Source organism: Opisthocomus hoazin, chromosome 1 (genome assembly GCF_030867145.1).
Source record: "Opisthocomus hoazin isolate bOpiHoa1 chromosome 1, bOpiHoa1.hap1, whole genome shotgun sequence".
NCBI classification, from domain to species: Eukaryota; Metazoa; Chordata; class Aves; order Opisthocomiformes; family Opisthocomidae; genus Opisthocomus; species Opisthocomus hoazin.
In genome coordinates this window covers 122481110-122500506 of record NC_134414.1, presented here as the reverse complement: position 1 = coordinate 122500506, position 19397 = coordinate 122481110, and the positions used below count along the sequence as shown (strand labels likewise).

Sequence of the window (19397 nt, the reverse complement as noted above, 5' to 3'; positions counted from 1 at the left end):
AGGATCAGAAAAATAACCTGGTGTCTAAGTAAACCGTGGATTCTGGCAGCAGAACAAAATACCAAACATTAGGACTGTGCTTTATAGAACTGTGGACTCCCTGAGAAGCTTTGTGTTTCATCCCAGAGGCAGGCATAGTGTACTTATTATTCAAATAGCTACCACTTATCCTTGATAATGCTTTCGAGTCATACCTGACTGAACTGTAAAAAACGCATCTGGTCAAGTGCTGTTTCAATATGCAAAAATGCTGGCTCACAAACTACCATAGATTGTCTCCACAAACTACAATTTAACTGTCAAGATTTAGTTAAGAAATAACATCTGAGCCTTTGGAATAAACGGGATGGTATAGGGTGTTGGGCAAGTGGGCTGTGTGACATGGCAGGGATTTAAAAATTTATGCGCTGACAGAGTTGTCTTCCCAGCAGTGAACAGGGGCAGGATTGCTTAAACAACAAGCCACCAAACCCCAAAGTATCCACCTTAAGTATAATGCACATAATAGTTTTACATTGTTCTCATTGCCGTCAGCCACATTATGGAGTTGTGTTTTGATTATATTGACGATTGTGATGACAAGGTTGAATACGTATGGGTAAAGATGAGGGGGAAGGCCAAACAGGCAGACATCCTGCTGGGGGTCTGTTATAGACCACCCAACCAGGATGAAGAGGCAGATGAAGTTTTCTACAAGAGGCTGGCAGAAGTCTCACAATCGCTAGCCCCTGTTCTCGTGGGGGACTTCAACTTACTGGAAATACAACACAGCAGAGAGGAACCAGGAGGTTCCTGGAGTGTGTGGAAGAGAACTTCCTGACAGAGCTGGTAAGTGAGCCTACCAGGGGCTAGACCTGCTATTTACTAACAGAGAAGGACTGGTGGGAGATGTGGTGGTCGGATGCTGTCTTGGGCTTAGTGACCATGAGATGACAGAGTTCTCGGTTCGAGGTGAAGTTAAGAGGGGATCTAGCAAAACCACCACCATGGACTTTCAGAGGGCAGACTTTGGCCTGTTCAGGACACTGGTTGAGAGGGTACCTTGGAAGAGAGTGCTGAAGGGCAAAGGGGTCCAGGCAGGCTGGACATTCTTCAAGGAGCCAGTCTTAAAGGCACAGGAGCAGGCTGTCCCCATGTGCCGCAAGACAAACTGGCAGGGAAGACAACCGGCCCGGCTGAACACGGAGCTCTTGCTGGGACTTAGGAAAAAACAGGAAGGTCTGCCATGGAAGAAGGGGCAGGTGACTCAAGAGGAGTACAGGGGTCTCGTTAGGTCATGCAGAAAGGATATTAGAAAGGCAAAAGCCCAGCTAGAACTCAGGCTAGACACTGTTGTAAGGGACAACAAAGAATGTTTTTACAAATACATCAACAACAAAAAGAGGGCCAAGGAGAGTGTCCATCCCTTATTGGATGCGAGGGGGAATATTGCCAACAAGGATGAGGAAAAGGCTGAGGTACTTCATGCCTTCTTTTCCTCAGTATTTAACAGTCAGACTGGTTATTCCCAGGGCAGTCAGCCCTCAGTGCTGCAAGATAGGGAAGGAGAGCAGAACAAATCTCCCATAATCAAGGAGAAAGCAGTTAATGACCTGCTATGCCACCTGGACACTTACAAGTCTATGGGGCTGGATGGGATCCACCCAAGAGTGCTGAGGGAACTGGCAGAGGAGCTGGCCAAGCCACTCTCCATTATCTGTCAGCAGCCCTGGCTAGCAGGGGAGGTCCCAGATGACTGGAGGATAGCCAGTGTAACACTCATCTACAAGAAGGGCTGGAAGGAGGATCCTGGGACCTACAGGCCTGTCAGCCTGACCTCGGTGCTGGGCAAGATTATGGAGTGATTCATCCTGAGTGCACTCACTGGGCATGAAAAGGGCAACCAGGGGATCAGACCCAGCCAGCATGGGTTCATGAATGACAGGCCCTGCTTGACCAGCCTGATCTCCTGCTATGACCAGGTGACCCACCTAGTGGAAGAGGGAAAGGCTGTGGATGTTGTCTACCTAGAATTTAGTAAGGCCTTTAACACTCTTCCCACAGTGTCCTTCTGGAGAAATTAGCTGCCCGTGGTTTGGATGGGTGTACGCTTCACTGGATAAAGAAGTGGCTGAATGGCCGAGCCCAGAGAGTGGTGATGGATGGAGTTAAATCCAGCTGGCGGCCGGTCACAAGTGGTGTCCCCCAGGGCTCAGTTTTGGGTCCAGTCTTGTTTAACATCTTTATCAAGATGTGGGAGTGTCGATCTACTCAAGGGTAGGAAGGCTCTGCAGAGGGATCTGGACAGACTGGATCGATGGGCCGAGGCCAACTGTATGAGGTTCAACAAGGCCAAATGCCGGGTCCTGCACTTGGGTCACAACCCCATGCAACACTACAGGCTTGGGGAAGAGTGGCTGGAAAGCTTCCCAGCAGAAAAGGACCTTGGGGTGGTGGTTGACAGCCGGCTGAACATGAGCCAGCAGTGTGCCCAGGTGACCAAGAAGGCCAAGGGCATCCTGGCTTGCATCAGGAATAGTGTGGCCAGCAGGAGCAAGGAGGTGATTGTGCCCCTGTACTCGGCACTGGTGAGGCCGCACCTGGAGTACTGTGTTCAGTTTTGGGCGCCTCACTACAAGAAGGACATTGAGGTGCTGGAGTGTGTCCAGAGAAGGGCAATGAGGCTGGTGAGGTGTCTAGAGAACAAGTCTTATGAGGAGCAGCTGAGGGAGCTGGGGCTGTTTAGTCTGGAGAAGAGGAGGCTTAGGGGGGACCTTCTTGCTCTCTGTAACTACCTGAAAGGAGGGTGTAGTGAGGCAGGTGTTGGTCTCTTCTCCTGAGTAACTAGAGATAGGATGAGAAGCAATGGGCTTAAGCTGCATCAGGGGAGGTTTAGATTGGATATTAGGAAAAATTTCTTTACTGAAAGAGTGGTGAGATATTGGAACAGACTGCACGGGGAGGTGGTTGAGTCCCCATCCCTGGAGGTGTTTAAAAAACGTGTAGATGTGGCACTTCGGTACATGGTTTTAGTAGGCATGGTGTTGTTGGGCGGATGGTTGGACTTGATGATCTTGGAGGTCTTTTCTAACCTATGATTCTATGATTATATCAACCTGCATATTGCAGTATTGAAAATCCTGGGAAAAGGACATATTTTATGGCACTACGAAAATCATCACTTTCCTGTACACTTTTTTGTTATTATATGAAAATTATTACATTTCCTGAAAATACATAACAGGTTTAATCTAACACGAGATTGTTTTTTTCCTGTACAAGCAAACTGTCTGGCAGGTAGCAGGAGATAAAGAGAATTTTTATTTTTAAATTGTAGTGAGTTAAAGTGATATTTGTATAAATGTGCATATGCACGTAAGTATTATTAATATAGATTTAAAAAACCAAATCTACTAAAGCTGACATAAAAGTCAATTTTAAATAAAATTTGGATATAGTGAAGCCTGAAGGATGGCTTGACATCATTCTTGGACATAAACGAATATAAATTAAGAAATGTTTCTGCTGTAAACCTCGTGTTAAAACTGTTCAGTATTTACTTTATTATCTCTGAATACAGTATGGATCGTGCATTATCTGTTTCAGTAATGCAAAGCTAATTTTAGCTCTCGAAAGGCTGGAGTCAAAGACCTATAAAAGAATATCTTCCCTGAGAGAAGTCTAAAGGGACATTTTAATTTGTTTCTGTTCCATTACTTCTGAATAAACTGTTTTGAAACAAATAATTAATTCATGTAAGTGCCAGTCTTTTGATCTGGTCCTAAAATTTCTAAAAGCTTTTTTAAGAAAGCTCTTTATTGTTATTTTTAAAGTATAACTAAATAGAGGTTTTCTTTCTCAGTATTAAAATGCCTGTGTGAAGGTAGTCCAAGTAAGAGTTTTCAAAATTCAAGTTATGTTAAGTGAAATTGATATAATTGTGACAGACTTGTTTAAAATTTTAAATATTTATTTTATATATAATTTTCAGGGCTGTAACCATATTGGCTGGTCCCAGATGTTTATCACAGGGGAGGAGAATCCTACACTTGGATGAAGTTTGAGAATTTTAATTTTCATTACTGAAGTGATTATTTGAAGGTAACTAATTTAATTTAGAACTGTTTAGAGATGAGATGTGCAAGCAAAATCCTTTCCTGTATTTTTGGCATTCAATATAATACATATTCAGTTTCTGAGGCCCAAAGTAACAAATTTATCCTTTAGCTACACAAGATAAATTACAGAGTAATTCCTCTGGAAGCAGTGGAAGTACCTGCAAGCACATTTTTAATAACAAAGGACATGTCCTATTACGGAATTCATGAGACACTGTCTATGGAGTTATTGAAACTGCAGCATTCATTGCCACAGGATGCTGAAACAGTCAACAATAAAAACAGGTTGAAAATGGATGGTGGCAAAGGCATGGATAAAGATCCAACACTGTTATTGAACATGATGACTTTACATGTAACCTCCATCTCAGGAACTTCTAAGCCATTTTGAGTAGGACTGTCGTGATGTGACCGTGTTTAGAGTCTGTTGCAAAGGTCTGACCCAGTACCAGCACGTTTTTTGCGCCTTACTAAAAGAAACATGTAGCATAGTGACATGGAAGATCTTATTTCTGTTGGTTTATAGTAGTGAAATATAAAGGACTTAACAGGGACAATGTTCTGTTTATTGTTGTGGGATTCTTCTATTCAAGATGGAAAGCTTTTGCCAGATGGTTAATTGACTGAAAGAATACTTCTAGCCCTGGAGAACCAGGCTGAAAAGTTTTCTTTTTCTCATTGATTTGTTCTGCAACAAACAAATGATGCAACTTGGGATGGTGAAAGACTGAATCCAGCAGCATTGTCTTAATTATGAAAATGAAAAGTGTAGCTGCAGTTGAGAACTCAAAAGTATCACCTGCAAGTTGTTATCACACATCTGTGACTAAAGCAGCAACTTCCCATTTAGTGGTGGCTTCTGTGCTGTGGTTAGCCGGAGGCTGCAGTCATTTCCATCTATTGGCATCATCATTTGTTTCACTTGCTTCTGCTTTAAGCTTTGCCTTTCTTCAGTTGAGAGTGAGAGCTGTGCTGTACCAGAGCTCATACCACTCACTTAACATGAGTCATTTTGTGTGTGCATAACTGAAGGAGAGATACCAGAGTCAGCAAGTTAGCCCAGCACCTCAAAGTACAAAAAGCCTCTAGTTAGCTAGATTTCCTTAGATTTTCTTCTATATGCCTTGGGTTTTCATGGTTAGATCCTAAGATAAGCTCAGGAACATGGATACTTCCCTGCTTTCCACAAAATTACGACTTTCCCTTCTGTAGGATTAACTGCTAAACTTTGCCACTAGGTCTTTCTACCACTGAAATATCTGAGATACCAGGAAATGTTTTTCCAATATTTTGCAGATCAGAAGGCTAATTTATTTGAAATAAGCATGGTTATACTCTGCGCTTCTGCTAGGCTGTCGTCTTTACAACACAAGCATCTGTAATCCAGCCACCCAGAACTGGCGACAGCAGCAGCAAGGTGCCAAACCCCAAACACAAACTCCTTTGGCCTTGGCCACCTCTTCTGGAGGCTGCAAATAAAATGTAGAGAGCACAGGGTTCCTTCAAATCCATGCAAAATTTTCTGTGTGTCTTTTTTTTTTCCTCCCTCTCTGCTTTCTCATAGTGACAGAACTTGATGAAGGTACAAAGCTGCCATTCTTGATGGAAAAAATGCTATTCATATCTCCTGGTGATTGCCTTTCAAAATCTAGGCAGGACAGATCATAGGTAAGGACGACTGCTTGATTTTCTCCAGGGACAACTTACAAGAACGTTACCTTTCCTGTGTATCTTGTGTCTCTGGTCAGTCTGTCTTTGCAATTGGAAAAGTCCTTGGGAACTACGAGGGTGGAAGGGCAGGGGAAAGCTGGGATGGTCAAAAGCCGGGTATCGCTCTGGGAACAGAAGTCCCACTCTGGGAGTCAGGGGTCTGAAGTGAGGCAAAAAAGAGAAACCACTCAAACAGGGATGGGGCTTTGCATATGCAATTTTAATCATGTTTATCATACCTGCAATCGCTGAAGATTTCTGGTGCTGCAGTTTAACGCAAATGCAGGCTGAAACCACAGCTTGCTGTCAGCAAAGAGGACTGTGCTGGCCCGTCTGCTTTTCAGACTGACAGGAGGTTGTTCTTAGTCACGTGGTTTTCAGAGGGTTTGAAGCTGCACTTAACCAGCTTCAAGTCATGATGTACTACCCAAGGACAACTGGGTGCAGGAACATGTGTATGTTACGTATAGGATAAAACAGTTGCTTGTGGAAATATTTTTAGGGATGCAAGTTTACACATGAAGGTGCATTTGATGGAAGGCAGACGTAAACTATTAAATCCCTGCATGCGTGGACTTCAGTTGCCTGGCATAACTTCACTTTCTGAAGGACTTTAGTTAAACTGTTGCAATTTGTCTGGCTAAGCGGAACCACAATTATTTTCAAAACCACTTTTTCCCAAGGTTTCATTTTGCCTACTTATACTGAAAGCTCTTTAGCAAAAGGACCACTTACTGTGTATTCGTTCAGTACAAGATGGTTTTTCTAGGCACCACTGCAATAACACGACTATGAACAAATAACCACTCCAGGATAATTCCATACAATGTAGTGGATAGACCTTCATATTCATGCTGTCGTACCTCAGATACAGTCACAGCTTATGCAGTGCAGTAATTAATTAAGCTACTGGTTACAGTCACAGAATTACAGGGGCATGCTAAGGGTCTGATCCTATGTACAACATATGTCTGTAGCCTCCATGTCATGCAACTGTTTTATCCTTTTGAAACATAAATTGCAAGTGTTGAAGGTTGGTGGTGCCTATGTTTGTGTGTCTTGAAAGCAGCAAGGGAGAAAGACAAGAAAAAAAGTCCAGAAATAGCAACATTTCTGCACTTGTGACCAGCAGCAGCAAAACTGTCGGTTCTTACCCTTACTTCCTGTGGGTCACATCAAAATCCATTTTACCGAGCAGCATCGCAGCATCTGGCCATCAGCATTGTTGCCAAATAGTTGGTTTCTGTTATTTTGAATACCTGCCTGAATCTACACCAGGTTTCTCAGCTGCTTCCTTATTTTATGTAATGGATCAGTGCAATAACTGCTACTTACTAAACTCTAGAATTCATATTATGGAGACAATAACCAGGATGACTTGAAGTTCAAATACGGGTTTAATGTCTCCTCCTTGTCAAACGTAGCATTTTTGTATTTTAAGGGTTACCTTTTTTTAAGATACAATAACAAAATGTAAACTGCTTAATGATGCAATTTGTCCTATTATTAATTATATTTTAAGCAAGTAATTTCTGATTTTGTTTTCTTTTTCTGTCCTGCTGTTAGTGTTTTACATACAGTTAAAGGGATAATCTGTGTGTTTGTTCAGCTTAGCAGTATACATATTTGTAATTTTAAAATAAATCCTGTTCCAAAGTGAAGGAAATACTATACTCATGACTTCTGTTTGCCTGGTCAAGTAAATAGCAAGTCCCTTTGTGATCTTAACGAGCATAGAATTAAATCTACATTTCTAGCTTGTTGCAGGGGTAGGCAGAGATCTGATTAAGACTGTCTGAAAATTTCCATTCCAAAGTCCTGTTTTCAGAGGTGTTTTCTCCACTGTTCTCTACTCTCTAAGCTAACCTTAACCAGCTATTTGACATTTTCAGTCTGCCTTGGGTTATTTTTTTTTAAGAGTAGGAAAAGAAAGAAGAAACATTTCCAGGAAATTTATGTTAGAAAATTTTCCAGGAGCCATTTTTCCAGAGGCAGACATGGAAAAATTAATTGTTTCGCCAACGTAAAACATCTGTGAATATCTTTCTTGACTGAGAAATTCTAGCAGACTTTTATGACATTGACATTTGACATGGGGTAACCTGGCTGGTGAACACATGGCCCTGACATCTTTGTGAAAGCTCAATTAAATTTGAGTTACTGAAAAGAAAATCACAACGTGTACAGGCTTAGTACAGACTTCATAGATTTTTGACAACTAAATTCTGCAATGAATATCAGTGCTGAGTTCCTATTTACTCATAGCAAAAATACAAGGCAGTGTATTTTTATCCCATTTCCAGACCATCAGCAGTCTCTTAGGTGCTCCCTCATCTCTAGCATGTCAGCAGTGTGACTCTGACGTATCCTGCTTTGTCAAATGACTCTTTGTTAGCAGATTAATCTTTGCGAACTGCTCAGGGTTACAGCCATATCAAGAAATCCTGTATTTAGAATAACTAATATTTTCAGTCTGCTGCCTTGCGTTTTTCCTCTATAGAGACATCGATCTTTCTTTCCAAGGACCTGAAAGATCCCGGGGGAAAAATTTCTAATGATAAATTCAATTAAAAACCAACACACTCTTTCAGGACAACACTTACTTACAAGCTTTGATTTTTATGAGTTATAGTCCTTAGCTGTCATGAAAGACAGGGCTTATGACAACAGAGACTTTTTAAAAAATTCTACAGCAAGGACTCCTAAAGCACACAGCAGCTATCACCCGGAAGAACCTGTGGAAATTGCTACTTACCGAAGTAAAGTTTACCAATTTTACTTAAACAGATCACGCTACCTGTTCCCCTGCACTGGGGAGATTGCAAAAGGTGTTTGCTTATGCTGATTTACTCTATGAATTTAAACTTCTTTTTTTCTGTTTTTTTTTCTTTTCTTTTTCCTCACTATGTTTCTTGTAAACTGCCGTTCTTCCTGGAGTTACCCACTCCTACTAAGTGAGCAAGTTTCGTGGACCGATTTATATAAAGGAAAAAGAAACTCTCCAGCTTTCTAAATTTTCCAGCTACTGTTGGTGAGATTCGTCTCACTTCAGGTGTCTACTTAAGATAAAAGCAACATGATGCTTTTATCTGTGCTAGACAGGTACCCTTTGGCACCTTAGGCCCTCTTTGTGGGCAAAGGAGTGAAGTAAATACTGGGGTGAGATTGTGCTGGCCTGTTTAGACCAGATGATTCGTACTTTACCAGTGGCTGTTCCTCTCCATTACTGCAAAAGGAAGCCAGGGGTGATTGGTTCAAGTACAGATATCTGTCTCTGGTCAGACGAATCCACCCTAAATTTGCAGGTACTATATGTTTAAGCTTTGACTGAGAACAATAAAGGATGTATAGCAATTTTTTCTGCTGGGAAATTTGTAAGTGTTATTGACATAATAGGAATAGATTCTAATACAACATTATACTGATGCTTAGTATCCTAAGAATCCAACACTAGAGGCATTTTGTTAAGGGAAAGAAATGTCTTTTCTCTGCAACATTCCAGTGCAACAGAATAGATCTGTACTACTGTATCTTAGGTCCCAAATAAAATCCCAAATTTGAGTGTTTATCTGCTGAGCCTTTCAAAAGGGAATCTGCTGACCTTTTCTGTACCAACCCTATCTGCAATAACAGAGCTTAGTTTGATTCAGTTAAATATGCTTAGGTGATGACAATACCGTGTTCAAAGATGGACACAAACTTACCAAGCATATTGTAGTTACCATCATTTTTAGAAACATATTATAAAAATCTGAACACTTTTTGCCCCAATTATCATAAATGTATGTATTTTACTGAAATAGCAGTAACTGTCCTTCCCTTAGCCTGAATGTAAATGACCCTATTCGTTTGTAGCTAAAACTGTCCTCCCTAAAGTACAGTGACTCAACAGAATTACAACTTGCATGATTTCAGCTGATAGAGTCTACTGCAGCTATAACCTAAAGAGGTAACATATTTCTTGCAATACATGATAAAAGAAGAACTTGGCGAAGGTCAGCTTTTCAGATGTCTTGTAGAAATGTCATTAAGCACAATCTTCTGATAGGTCCTCTTCTGCCTCAGTGTCTGTGCCAATTGTCTGGAATTTCTAACTGAAGTGTAGCATCTCAGTGACTTTATCTTCAAGTTAGAAGTATAATTAAAATAACCCCAAAGTCAAATTCAACAGGTAGTATTTTTTACAAAACTCTTTGAATGAACTGTATTCTATGAAAGTAAAACAATTTTTAAATTATCAGTCCTTCTGAATGTAGCTAAGGCTGCTAAGATTTGACTGAATGTCAGGGAAAGTCCTAAATATTTGGACAAAAAGCCCTGTTCATGCTATTATTTTAGATTAATGGGGGTAAATACTATGGCAAAATGAAACCCTTCTGCAAGCAAGGCCTATCTGCATTTCAGTTTTCCATTTCTAAATCCTGAATTTTGTCTATCATGATGACTCCTTGTTAAGCTGTCAAAAGACTAGATCAGTGCATACGTATGTCAAAAGAGTGCAGGTGCAGAGATCAGAGAAGAAACCAAATGCCTAAAAAGTTGGAATGAACTCGAGTTCAGTGCTAAGGAAAAACATGTACCTACCAGCATTGTTGCTGTCTACAAACTCCAGAAATTGTTTTAGCTGAGGTATCTACAAATAGGGAAATGCTAATATTTATATGGTGACTTTTTGTATGAACATCTGTGTAGCTAGCTTTCAACTGACAGACTGCTATAAAACAAAAAGATGGCCAGCAGCTAAGTAACAGCGGTCAAATACAAAATCAGTTAAAAAATCTCTACATATTAAATATGAATTGGTTGCATGGCGAGTTGATAAGCTTATGTCTCTGTCTTGCTGGAGGTGCTCGTACAGGGAGGCAAAGTGCTTCATGACCTTGAGGTTTCAGAGCATGCTTGCTCTCTTTACATGGGCAGCATCATGTGAGCTTAATAGGCTGGCACTTCAAATCTACATTGTTGCCCTTTGGGAAGGACTAAGGTATCGAGAGTCTTCTCGTATGTTTCAGAAGATTCTGTGAGCCCAAATGATTTTCTGACTTCATAAGCATTCAGGATGCATTATCCTGAATCCCAGCCTTACAGAGATCTCTGCAACCTCTGCGGCATTGCAAAGGTCTCTGGATTGAGATGGCTGACAGGAGATTGAGCAGTAAAGAACACACCAGCTCTGAAGAAAGCGCTAAGGATTGAGTTACATGGAGCACTGCAGGGGATATACTCCATGGCATATCCTCAGCTGAGGTACAGATGAACTTGTATCACGTGAGTTTGTTGGTCAGCATGAGCCTGCAGAACACTCTAACCACTATTCGATAAACTTCAGGATTTTCAGTAAACTACAGTCAGTTGTGTTGTATTGAGCTGAGGAAAAAAACCCCTGCAAGATCCAAAACTAAAAGTAAAACCAAATATAATTTGGACAGCTTAATGTCTGATGTGTGTCCCAGTGAAGGCATTATTTAGCCTGCATTCTTATGGACCACCCTTAGCTCAAGTAATATTGAGTACCCCATACGATCACAAAGAAAGTAAGTTCAGAGTACATTCAAAGACAAAGAGATGGTGAATATTTACATGGACTACAAAAGAGGACGTGGCATAATATAGGTCTACCTGATGTTGGAAGACAGCAGTGCTTAATATATTGGGGAAAAGATGCAAGAATAACTTGTCCTTTTGGAATATTGCTGTGGCCATGTATTCCAAGGACAGAGACTTCACAAGCTAACTGCTGTCCATTGAACTAGCTTCAGTCTCAGCCTTATTGAGGTATAAGAAATGTATGAATAGTCTATAAATATGCTGGTAATTTAAATGATAAATGCTGAGAAGTACTGTTCTCCTTCGTGCCTAAGCTTTACTCAAAGTCTTCCATTAAAATTTATAATTGAGTATTTAGACAGTTGCATTTTGATTTGCATCTATTGCCAAAACAATATATCTTTAAGATAAGACTTTCGTGCATTACTTTTAATAATAATCTTTTAAATTAAAAGACTGCTTCCATTAGAATAATGAGGCAAGATAGCCAAGACATAGATATGTGCCTCAGCACAGAAATTTGTTAAAGTAAGAAAAATCCATGAAACACTGATGTTAATGAGAAAAGTATTGAGCCTCAAAGTTGACAATACTGAAAGCAGAGACTGCATTTAGGGCTTATTGCATGGGAGGGGCTGTTTAATTCTTTTCAGAGATCTTTCTGCTTTTTTTAAATTCTCAGAAATCAAAGAAAATTATGGCAACTCAGTTACTTTTATATTGCCATATGCATACAGGATTTTACTGGCATGAAAACTGATAATGCAATAAGGAATAATCCTTTAGTTTTCTTATGTAAGTATTAGTATTAATGATTTACCTTCTTCCAATACTAAGTAACATGCTGTTCTTTAATAGTGGCAAGCACCTCCACTTGAAGAAGGCAATTTAATGCAATCAAGATACTCTGCTTTCTAATTTCCCTCCTGGTCCCTATTTAATTTGCGGATAGTGTATGTGTTACCTATATTTATCTCAGAAAGAAGTTGTCCGTATAAAGTCTTTTTTTGAAAGAAATATTTGAAAAGGTGCTGTTTTCTTCATTAAAATATTTTTGCCTTCCCCGGAATATAAGGAACACGCATAGCAAGTGGTAATGAGACATATGCTTGCCTTTCAATTGCATTCCCTTTTCCTCCGTTGCTTATGTTGGTTCTTTTCTTCAGCAAGTCAAGGCAGTATTAAACAAAAAGTGGCACTAACATAGCAGTAGTACCCATCTGATACTTGTCTGCATCCCTGCATGTCTGCTGAGCTGTGCTGCTGCTCTTGACAGGAATACAGAGAGGGTTTACGGGAGAAGCTGACACTCTGCTTACGTCCAGAGACAAGTTTTCTGAGTCTGATATCCAGCTCCATTGACTCCTGTGACCATGCAAAGACAAAAGGTTCTGCCTGAGACAGAGCAACCTTTTGCTGCTGGAGCACAGAAGGTATGAAAGTGCTTTATGTGACACAAACTGTTACAAAACGTTCGATGAACTAAAGTATGCTGTCAAGACCTGTTTTCTTTCAGCTGCAAGTCTGTCATTGTCTTTTGGAAACTAGCATACAGCCAGCAAACCCATTTCCATCAAAAAAAGAAAATAAGCCCTGTTTATACTTCCCTTCCATTTTCTCCCACCAGGTAATTTCTCTTTATAATGCCACCTCAGGTATTACAGTAGAATTAATGAACAACCAAAATTTCTCTTGTACTAGATACACAAAAATAAATACTAAGAAAGAAAGTAGATTTTAAAAATGGCAACAGAAAAAGAAAGGGAAGCTTTCAAACCAAACATTCCCCACACCTGAATCTGCTGAACTTCCCAAACACAGTATAAAACTCCTCCTTTTCTGTATTATGGGCACAGCTGTGCTGAGAGGCACCAACCCCTTACCTGTGGCTGGTTCAGATGCTGCTGACTTTCATAGCTGAACCTGGTACAGACCAGAGCACGCATTTCATGCTGTCTAGCACACAACTTACAGGCTAAGTCTCTGTTAGAGTCAAAATGCATCTGTCTACCTTGCTGTTTTCCTGAAGACTTGACACTTCTTCTGCCTTGCTAAGTGAGTCTCCTTACAGATGTGCAACAAATTTCTTCTATTTTCGGTGCATTCTTTAGTCCTCTTTTTTAAAGGTAAATTAGGCAGCAATGGGGTGAGGTCACAGATCAGAAAAGCCCACATTCAGCATATACCTCCAGTAGCTCGTTCATTCATCCTCTGATTTGGCAGTTGGAGGAATTTCTGGCCAAGGTAAAATCCAACTTAGAAGTATAAAGTTGTACAAGTTTGGGAACTTTGTCTTTCTGTGTGCATTCTTCATGGCAGCAGGAAAGGCTTGTAAAGGCTGAAACTAGCCTGTATTCTGACCTATTTTTCAGTAAATCTGTATGTTTCATTAAGATTACCATGAATCGATTAGATGACTATTTCAGTCAATTTTACAGTTACCCAGCGACACTTTTTAATTGTTCTGGTATTAGAAGCACAGCAACCTTGTCTTTGCCTCTCTGGCTGTGAATAAGACTTTTAAAGCCCACCTTGCCAGATTTTTCAGACAGTCAGATTGAAGACACAATCCTGAGATAGTAGGACTCTGAACTTGAGTAGATATAGACAAGAGTAAGGAGTGCTGAATATGTGAAAACATCAAGCCTTGAGGGTCTCTTTCTTCCTTTAGCAAAAAAGTAATGAGATTAAATACCACAGGAAGAATGTCTTTGAATGTCAAATGATGGCACATTGCTCTACTCTGTCTCAGCATCTGCAATTTGCAGGTCCACTTATGGACAATTATACTTCATGTGCATTTGTTCAGGCAATTGACTGCTGAAGATTTTAATTTGTTTCTTGTTACTTTATTATCCAGATGTCTCAATATTAAATGACAATTTTGTCTCCTGGTACTGTTGCAGGAAGTTTTACCCTTCTGCTTTTAAATATTTTTATATTCAAACCAGCTGTAAGTGCTTTATGAAATGTTATCATTAAGCTGTTGTATTTGAATCACTATGGAAAACAAGGATTTGGGGATTTCATCTTTGTTATTGCTAAAAATCTACAATTATGTGCTATGGGAAAAGTCCCTTCTTTGCAAAACTGCACATGGCAAAACCAGAAACAAGAACAAGAACACAGTGGCATGAAATGGCCACAGGCCAACACAAAAGTGAGAAAAATCTTCTCAGAAATATCTTTGTGATGAGCTAACATCAAAAGATTGTGCTGAGCTAACATCAAAAGATTTTGGGTTCAGCTTGGCACCGAGAAATTTGGTTAAGCAAAGTAATGAGTGCCGCTGTGCTTTTCATCTTCAAAATGTCTCACAAAGGTTAAGTCCTTAAAATATATCTGTGAAATGAAGCATTATATTGCCACCATTGTTTTTTTCCCCTCAGTTGAAGTGGATGTTGAGTGTTTAAGTGTCCAAGGCTGCAGAGAAGGTCAGTCAGATCTAGGACTGCAGACTAAGCTTCTGCTGCAGTGCCTGAACTTCTCAGACTGTGCTGGACATTCTTCATTTATTGAGTTGTCCCTCCATTGGCCACTGTCCTCCTTCTCTCAAACTGACTGCCCCCTTTGACATCTTTTCCCTGGCTGGTCTGCAGCTTTCCATTGCACTGTTGTGTACTCAGGTTGCCCGGTTAAGCCTGCAATAGCCCTGTAGGTCAACTCACCCCGCTACGTTTGCCTGCTCTCTTACTTTAGACTTTCCACAGGGCAGACTTTTCTCTCCTCCCGCACTACTTTAGGGAAAGGTCAATCTCGCAGAGCTTAGCAAAACTCTCTGTTCAATGTGCTTTGCAGAACCCGTATGGAAGACCCAACGAAATTAATTTGATCACCTTTAAATTAGGTATATCCCTCACAAACGCACGTGTAGAGTCTCTACGTATGATAGTAGAAAGCAACTCACCATCTTCCTGTGTTTGGAATAGCCTTGGAAAAGCTGCCTCTGTGCCAGGAAGCCTGGAGATTGGACTGGAAGCAGGCATTAAATCGACCTTAGCAACACCGGATACTGCCAAAAACCTGCAAGAAAGCAAGAAATCATCAATATAGATTCTGTAAGTGACAATGAAAGACCTCTATTTCATAGAATCCTAGAATGCTTTGAGTTGGAAGGGACCTTTAAAGGTCATCTAGTCCAGCCCCTCTGCAGTGAGCAGGAACATCTTCAACTAGATCAGGTTGCTCAGAGCCTCATCCAGCCTGACCTTGAATGTTTCTAGTGATGGGACCCTCCTCCTCCTTCCCATCCTACTTTTCTCCGTGCTAGATACTCCTCTCCTCATCCTGTTCTTCCTATTCTTCCTCCTTTTGATTTTCCTCCCCTAATCTTCCTCCTCTTCTTCCTTCCTGTCCTCTGCCTGTTTTTCCTTCTCTTCCTCCTGTTCTTCCCATTGTGCCCCCTTCCTCCTTTTCTTTGTCATGTTATTACTTGTTGCCCTGTTCTTCCTGTCCCTCCTCTTGTTCTTTCTGTTCTCCTTTTTACTACTCCTGTTTTTTTCCCTCCTCCAGTTCTTTTTCTTTCTCTTCTTTCTCCTCTTTTTCGTCTCCATTCTCCTTTCTCTTTTTTTTTTCTCCTCCTCTTTCTCTTCCTGCTCCTCCTTTCCCTCCAACTACTGTTCCTCCTGTTCTTCTGTTCCTCCTCCTCCTCCACTTCATTCTTGTCTTTTTCTTCCTCCTTCTCCACCTCCTATTCCTCTTCTGATTCCTTCTTCTTTCTGCTCCCCTTCTTCTTTCTGCTTCCCTTCTTCTTTCTCCTCCTCATTTTCCTCTGACTCCCCCTCTTCCTGTTCTTCTTGTCCTCCTGTTCCTCCTTTCTCTTTCTCCTCCTGTTCCTCCTCCTGTTCTTCGTCCTCATGTTCCTCCTCTTCCTCTTTTTTCTCCTCCTGTTCTTACTCCTTCTCTTACTTTCATTCCTTCTCTGAGTCCTCCTTCTCCTGCTCATCTTCCTCCTCCTGTCCCTCCTTGTTCTCCTCTATTGTCTTCTTTCTGTGTGTCTTCTTCCACTTCTACCTTGGAAGGAAGAAATTTTTCAGAAGGCCTAAACTGTAATTGGCAGGATCTCTTCAGCTAGCTGGGAATGATTCTTTAAAAGCTTAGAGGCCAGTGTCAGGAAAACCCCACGGAGTTTACATAAAAGCATAGCTGGTAACATCTGAAATTCTTTACAGTGGGCTAATGACCAGCAAAAACTTTGCAGGGTTTGACACTCCAGGGACTGGATCCACTTGAGGAACTCAAGAAATCAAAAAACCTGACCTGGACTTTTCTGAAGGTAAATGGTCAGTAAAAGGAGAAGGAGGAGGAAGCCTGTGCTGTTTAACGAAGCCAATAGTTTTGGTGTATTTCATGCTACTGGTACCCGAGTGCATCTGTGAGGTGCTAATAGTCAGCTCCTACTGACTGCAGTGGGAGCCAAGAGCAACTGGCATTTTGCAGCATTAGGCCTCATGTTATTAAGCTAAGGACATAAACATGCCAGAATATGTGAGGTTTGAACTGCAATGCATCGTTTCTTGTGTTATCAAAATATTGGGTTTTTTTTCCCCCGTTTAGCGCTAGTGTCTCACAGTAAGCAACTGCCTAAAAAAAAAATATACTGCAAAAGAGTATGCACTGTGAAAAGTCTGCACTGTGAGAAGCAGAAATATAGCATTCTACCAAAAATAGGCTGATTTAATTTTAAATATAAAATCTTTAAATGGCTAATGTGCTTAAAATGTAGAAAATCAGATATCAGATGCAGTTCTTGCTTCAAAGCAGAAGAGCAGTCAGTAAGAAAAATGAGCAAAAAGAAGACAAAGTGACAAAAGAAAAAAGGAACTATCATTGATTTCCTGGAAAAAAAGAATAAAACCTAATAATTTTTCACACATTATCAAATAACATTGTAATTAATCCTGAATAGAATTCTACTAACGTTTGACTGTGACTTTGTACCAGATGCATTCTTACATCTCAGAGTACTCTGGGGCAGGTTTTGAGGATGGTTACAGACCTATTTATTGTACAAATACTACTTGTCTACTCAACATTATGACCTATGCCCTAGGCCAGGACAGTCAGTGACGGGGTTTCTTGAGGTTGTTAGTGCAACTTTGGGAAGTCCAGCTTTTGTTATTGCTAAAGGGAAGGCAATATCCTCCCTGCCAGGGAGGCACCCAGTAAATCATGAGTTATAACATCAATCCCGTACATGTTGAAAAAACATAGAAAAGTAAAATCTCTTAGTACTTCTGTACCCATGCCACTGGCAGAAGTAAGACTTACATTTTTCAAAAATTAGTCTCCTGCTCAGTACAGAGCATTAACCTTCAAAATGTAACTTATTGGCAGTAATAGTAGACTTTAAATAGTAAAATGAGTGCCCATGCTCTCTCTTTCCCTGTTCTCCTTTGCAATGCAGATTTCTCTTTCTCTAGGCAAGGCCAGGAAGGACAGAAGGTAGAGTGGCCAGCATGACCTACTACGGGAATATGCAGCACTCAGGACATGAGTAATGATGTACTTAGCTGTGTCTTGTTAAGCATCCAGTGGGTGATCAGCAACAACTGATCAAGGCAGAGGCAGAGTAGCCCTCTTGCCTGGTTTTGCTTGGAAGTTGTTAGTGTAACCGTTGTCTGCATCCTCTTCTCTCAACACAGTCCATCGGGTGTGGCAAAACTATGTTCTGTATGAGAATGCTAGAGTGCATGAGAGCTGGGATTTTAGGGTGATCTTAAAATACTCAAAAGGATTTCTGTCTTAAGGGGTGGAGGGAGGGGAAGCTGGCTTTAGTTCCTGTTTGAGATCTTGTATGCTATGTTTCATTCCAAGGTAAGAAATTACAGGTATCAGAATGTCTGCGTAGCACTGACACACCTCAGAGATTTTGTTTGGCTTTTCTCGACAGATAAGAAGGCTCTGTTTCTTGACAAACTTGAGGTCCTTTTTGTACATGCCTCTCCCCTACAGTCTATCCTTTTCTCATCCTCCTTTCCTTCCAGCTTCTGCATCTTCCCATTTTCATCCTCATCTCAACTGTGTTTTCAAGCACCTGTCTCATTGCACTCACACCCTTCCTGATTGCACTCCCTTTTTCTCTCCTGGTCCCCTAATGCAAAAAGGGATATTCCTGAAGTGTGTGTGCTTATGTAGTAAAGAATGTCACTGTTGGCACGCCATCCAATGACCTCACTCTTGTCCGGATGGGGAGAGAGTGTCCTCTGAAGGGGATCTGGAGGCCATCTGGGTGCTTAGATCACTGTTTGCACCTTGTTCTCTATCTTGGAGTGCTGCCAGGCATTCCTGTGCGGGCAGATCTGCAAGCTGCCTACAAGTTCTTGTGAAGACCTTGCCTGGATGGGAAGGCAGGATGGATGTGGGAGTCCTTGTTGATGATATAGCAGTATGGATATAGCTGTTTTATCTCCCATCATTTTCAGCTTAGTTAAAATCTAAGTAGCCTGGACATAGAGGTTCAGCACAGGAACTGAACAGACATCTTCATGGAGAATCCTACATAGCCAACAGGTAAAGTTCATATGGAATTACACTTTCTTTTAGCTTTCTAAGAACATCCAAAAAAAATAGTTAATGTTCGACCAGTAACTGAGACAGTTTTTAGAACAGTGATTCCTACAAACTGAGAACGGAGAGGAAGACATTACAGAACTGCAGAAATAAGGACTTTTGGAACCATTGATAAGTAATTTACAACCAGGGTAATTTTTGTTATGGCAGAACATCCTCAGGTAAAAGGAAAAATTAGGAAATTACCCCAATCCTGTGAACTCAACGTTCTGTTTAATGACCAGAAGCCAAGCTTTTAACAGATGAGCAGGGCTGTCTTGTACATATGAGGACTTAATATTTCTAAATATAGACAAACCTATTTTTACCCAATATAAAATAATTTCACTTGTGCTCAAAATCCCTCTCAAGCCTCAGAGTTCTCCTGCTTCAGGAGAACCTGGACCGTTTGGTGAAAAAGGAATTGGTTGGATGGTCACAGCCAAAAGGTAGTGGTCAACGGCTCAATGTCCGGATGGAGACCAGTGACGA

The 19397-nt window shown here is 40.9% G+C and overlaps 2 protein-coding genes across 2 annotated transcripts in view; both read right to left on the bottom strand.

Moving 5' to 3' along the window:
- Positions 1-15350, bottom strand: part of HTR1F (5-hydroxytryptamine receptor 1F) — a 70088-nt gene extending 54738 nt beyond the window's left edge. The window contains exon 1 of the mRNA XM_075434252.1: positions 15262-15350. The gene's annotated coding sequence lies outside the window, so the exon portion shown is untranslated. The remainder of the gene's footprint in view (positions 1-15261) is intronic.
- Positions 1-19397, bottom strand: part of PDZK1 (PDZ domain containing 1) — a 206388-nt gene that overhangs the window by 129836 nt on the left and 57155 nt on the right. Inside the window, exon 2 of the mRNA XM_075434214.1 lies at positions 15262-15377. Coding sequence (XP_075290329.1) covers positions 15262-15340 — 79 coding nt within the window. The 5' untranslated portion in view covers positions 15341-15377. The remainder of the gene's footprint in view (positions 1-15261; positions 15378-19397) is intronic.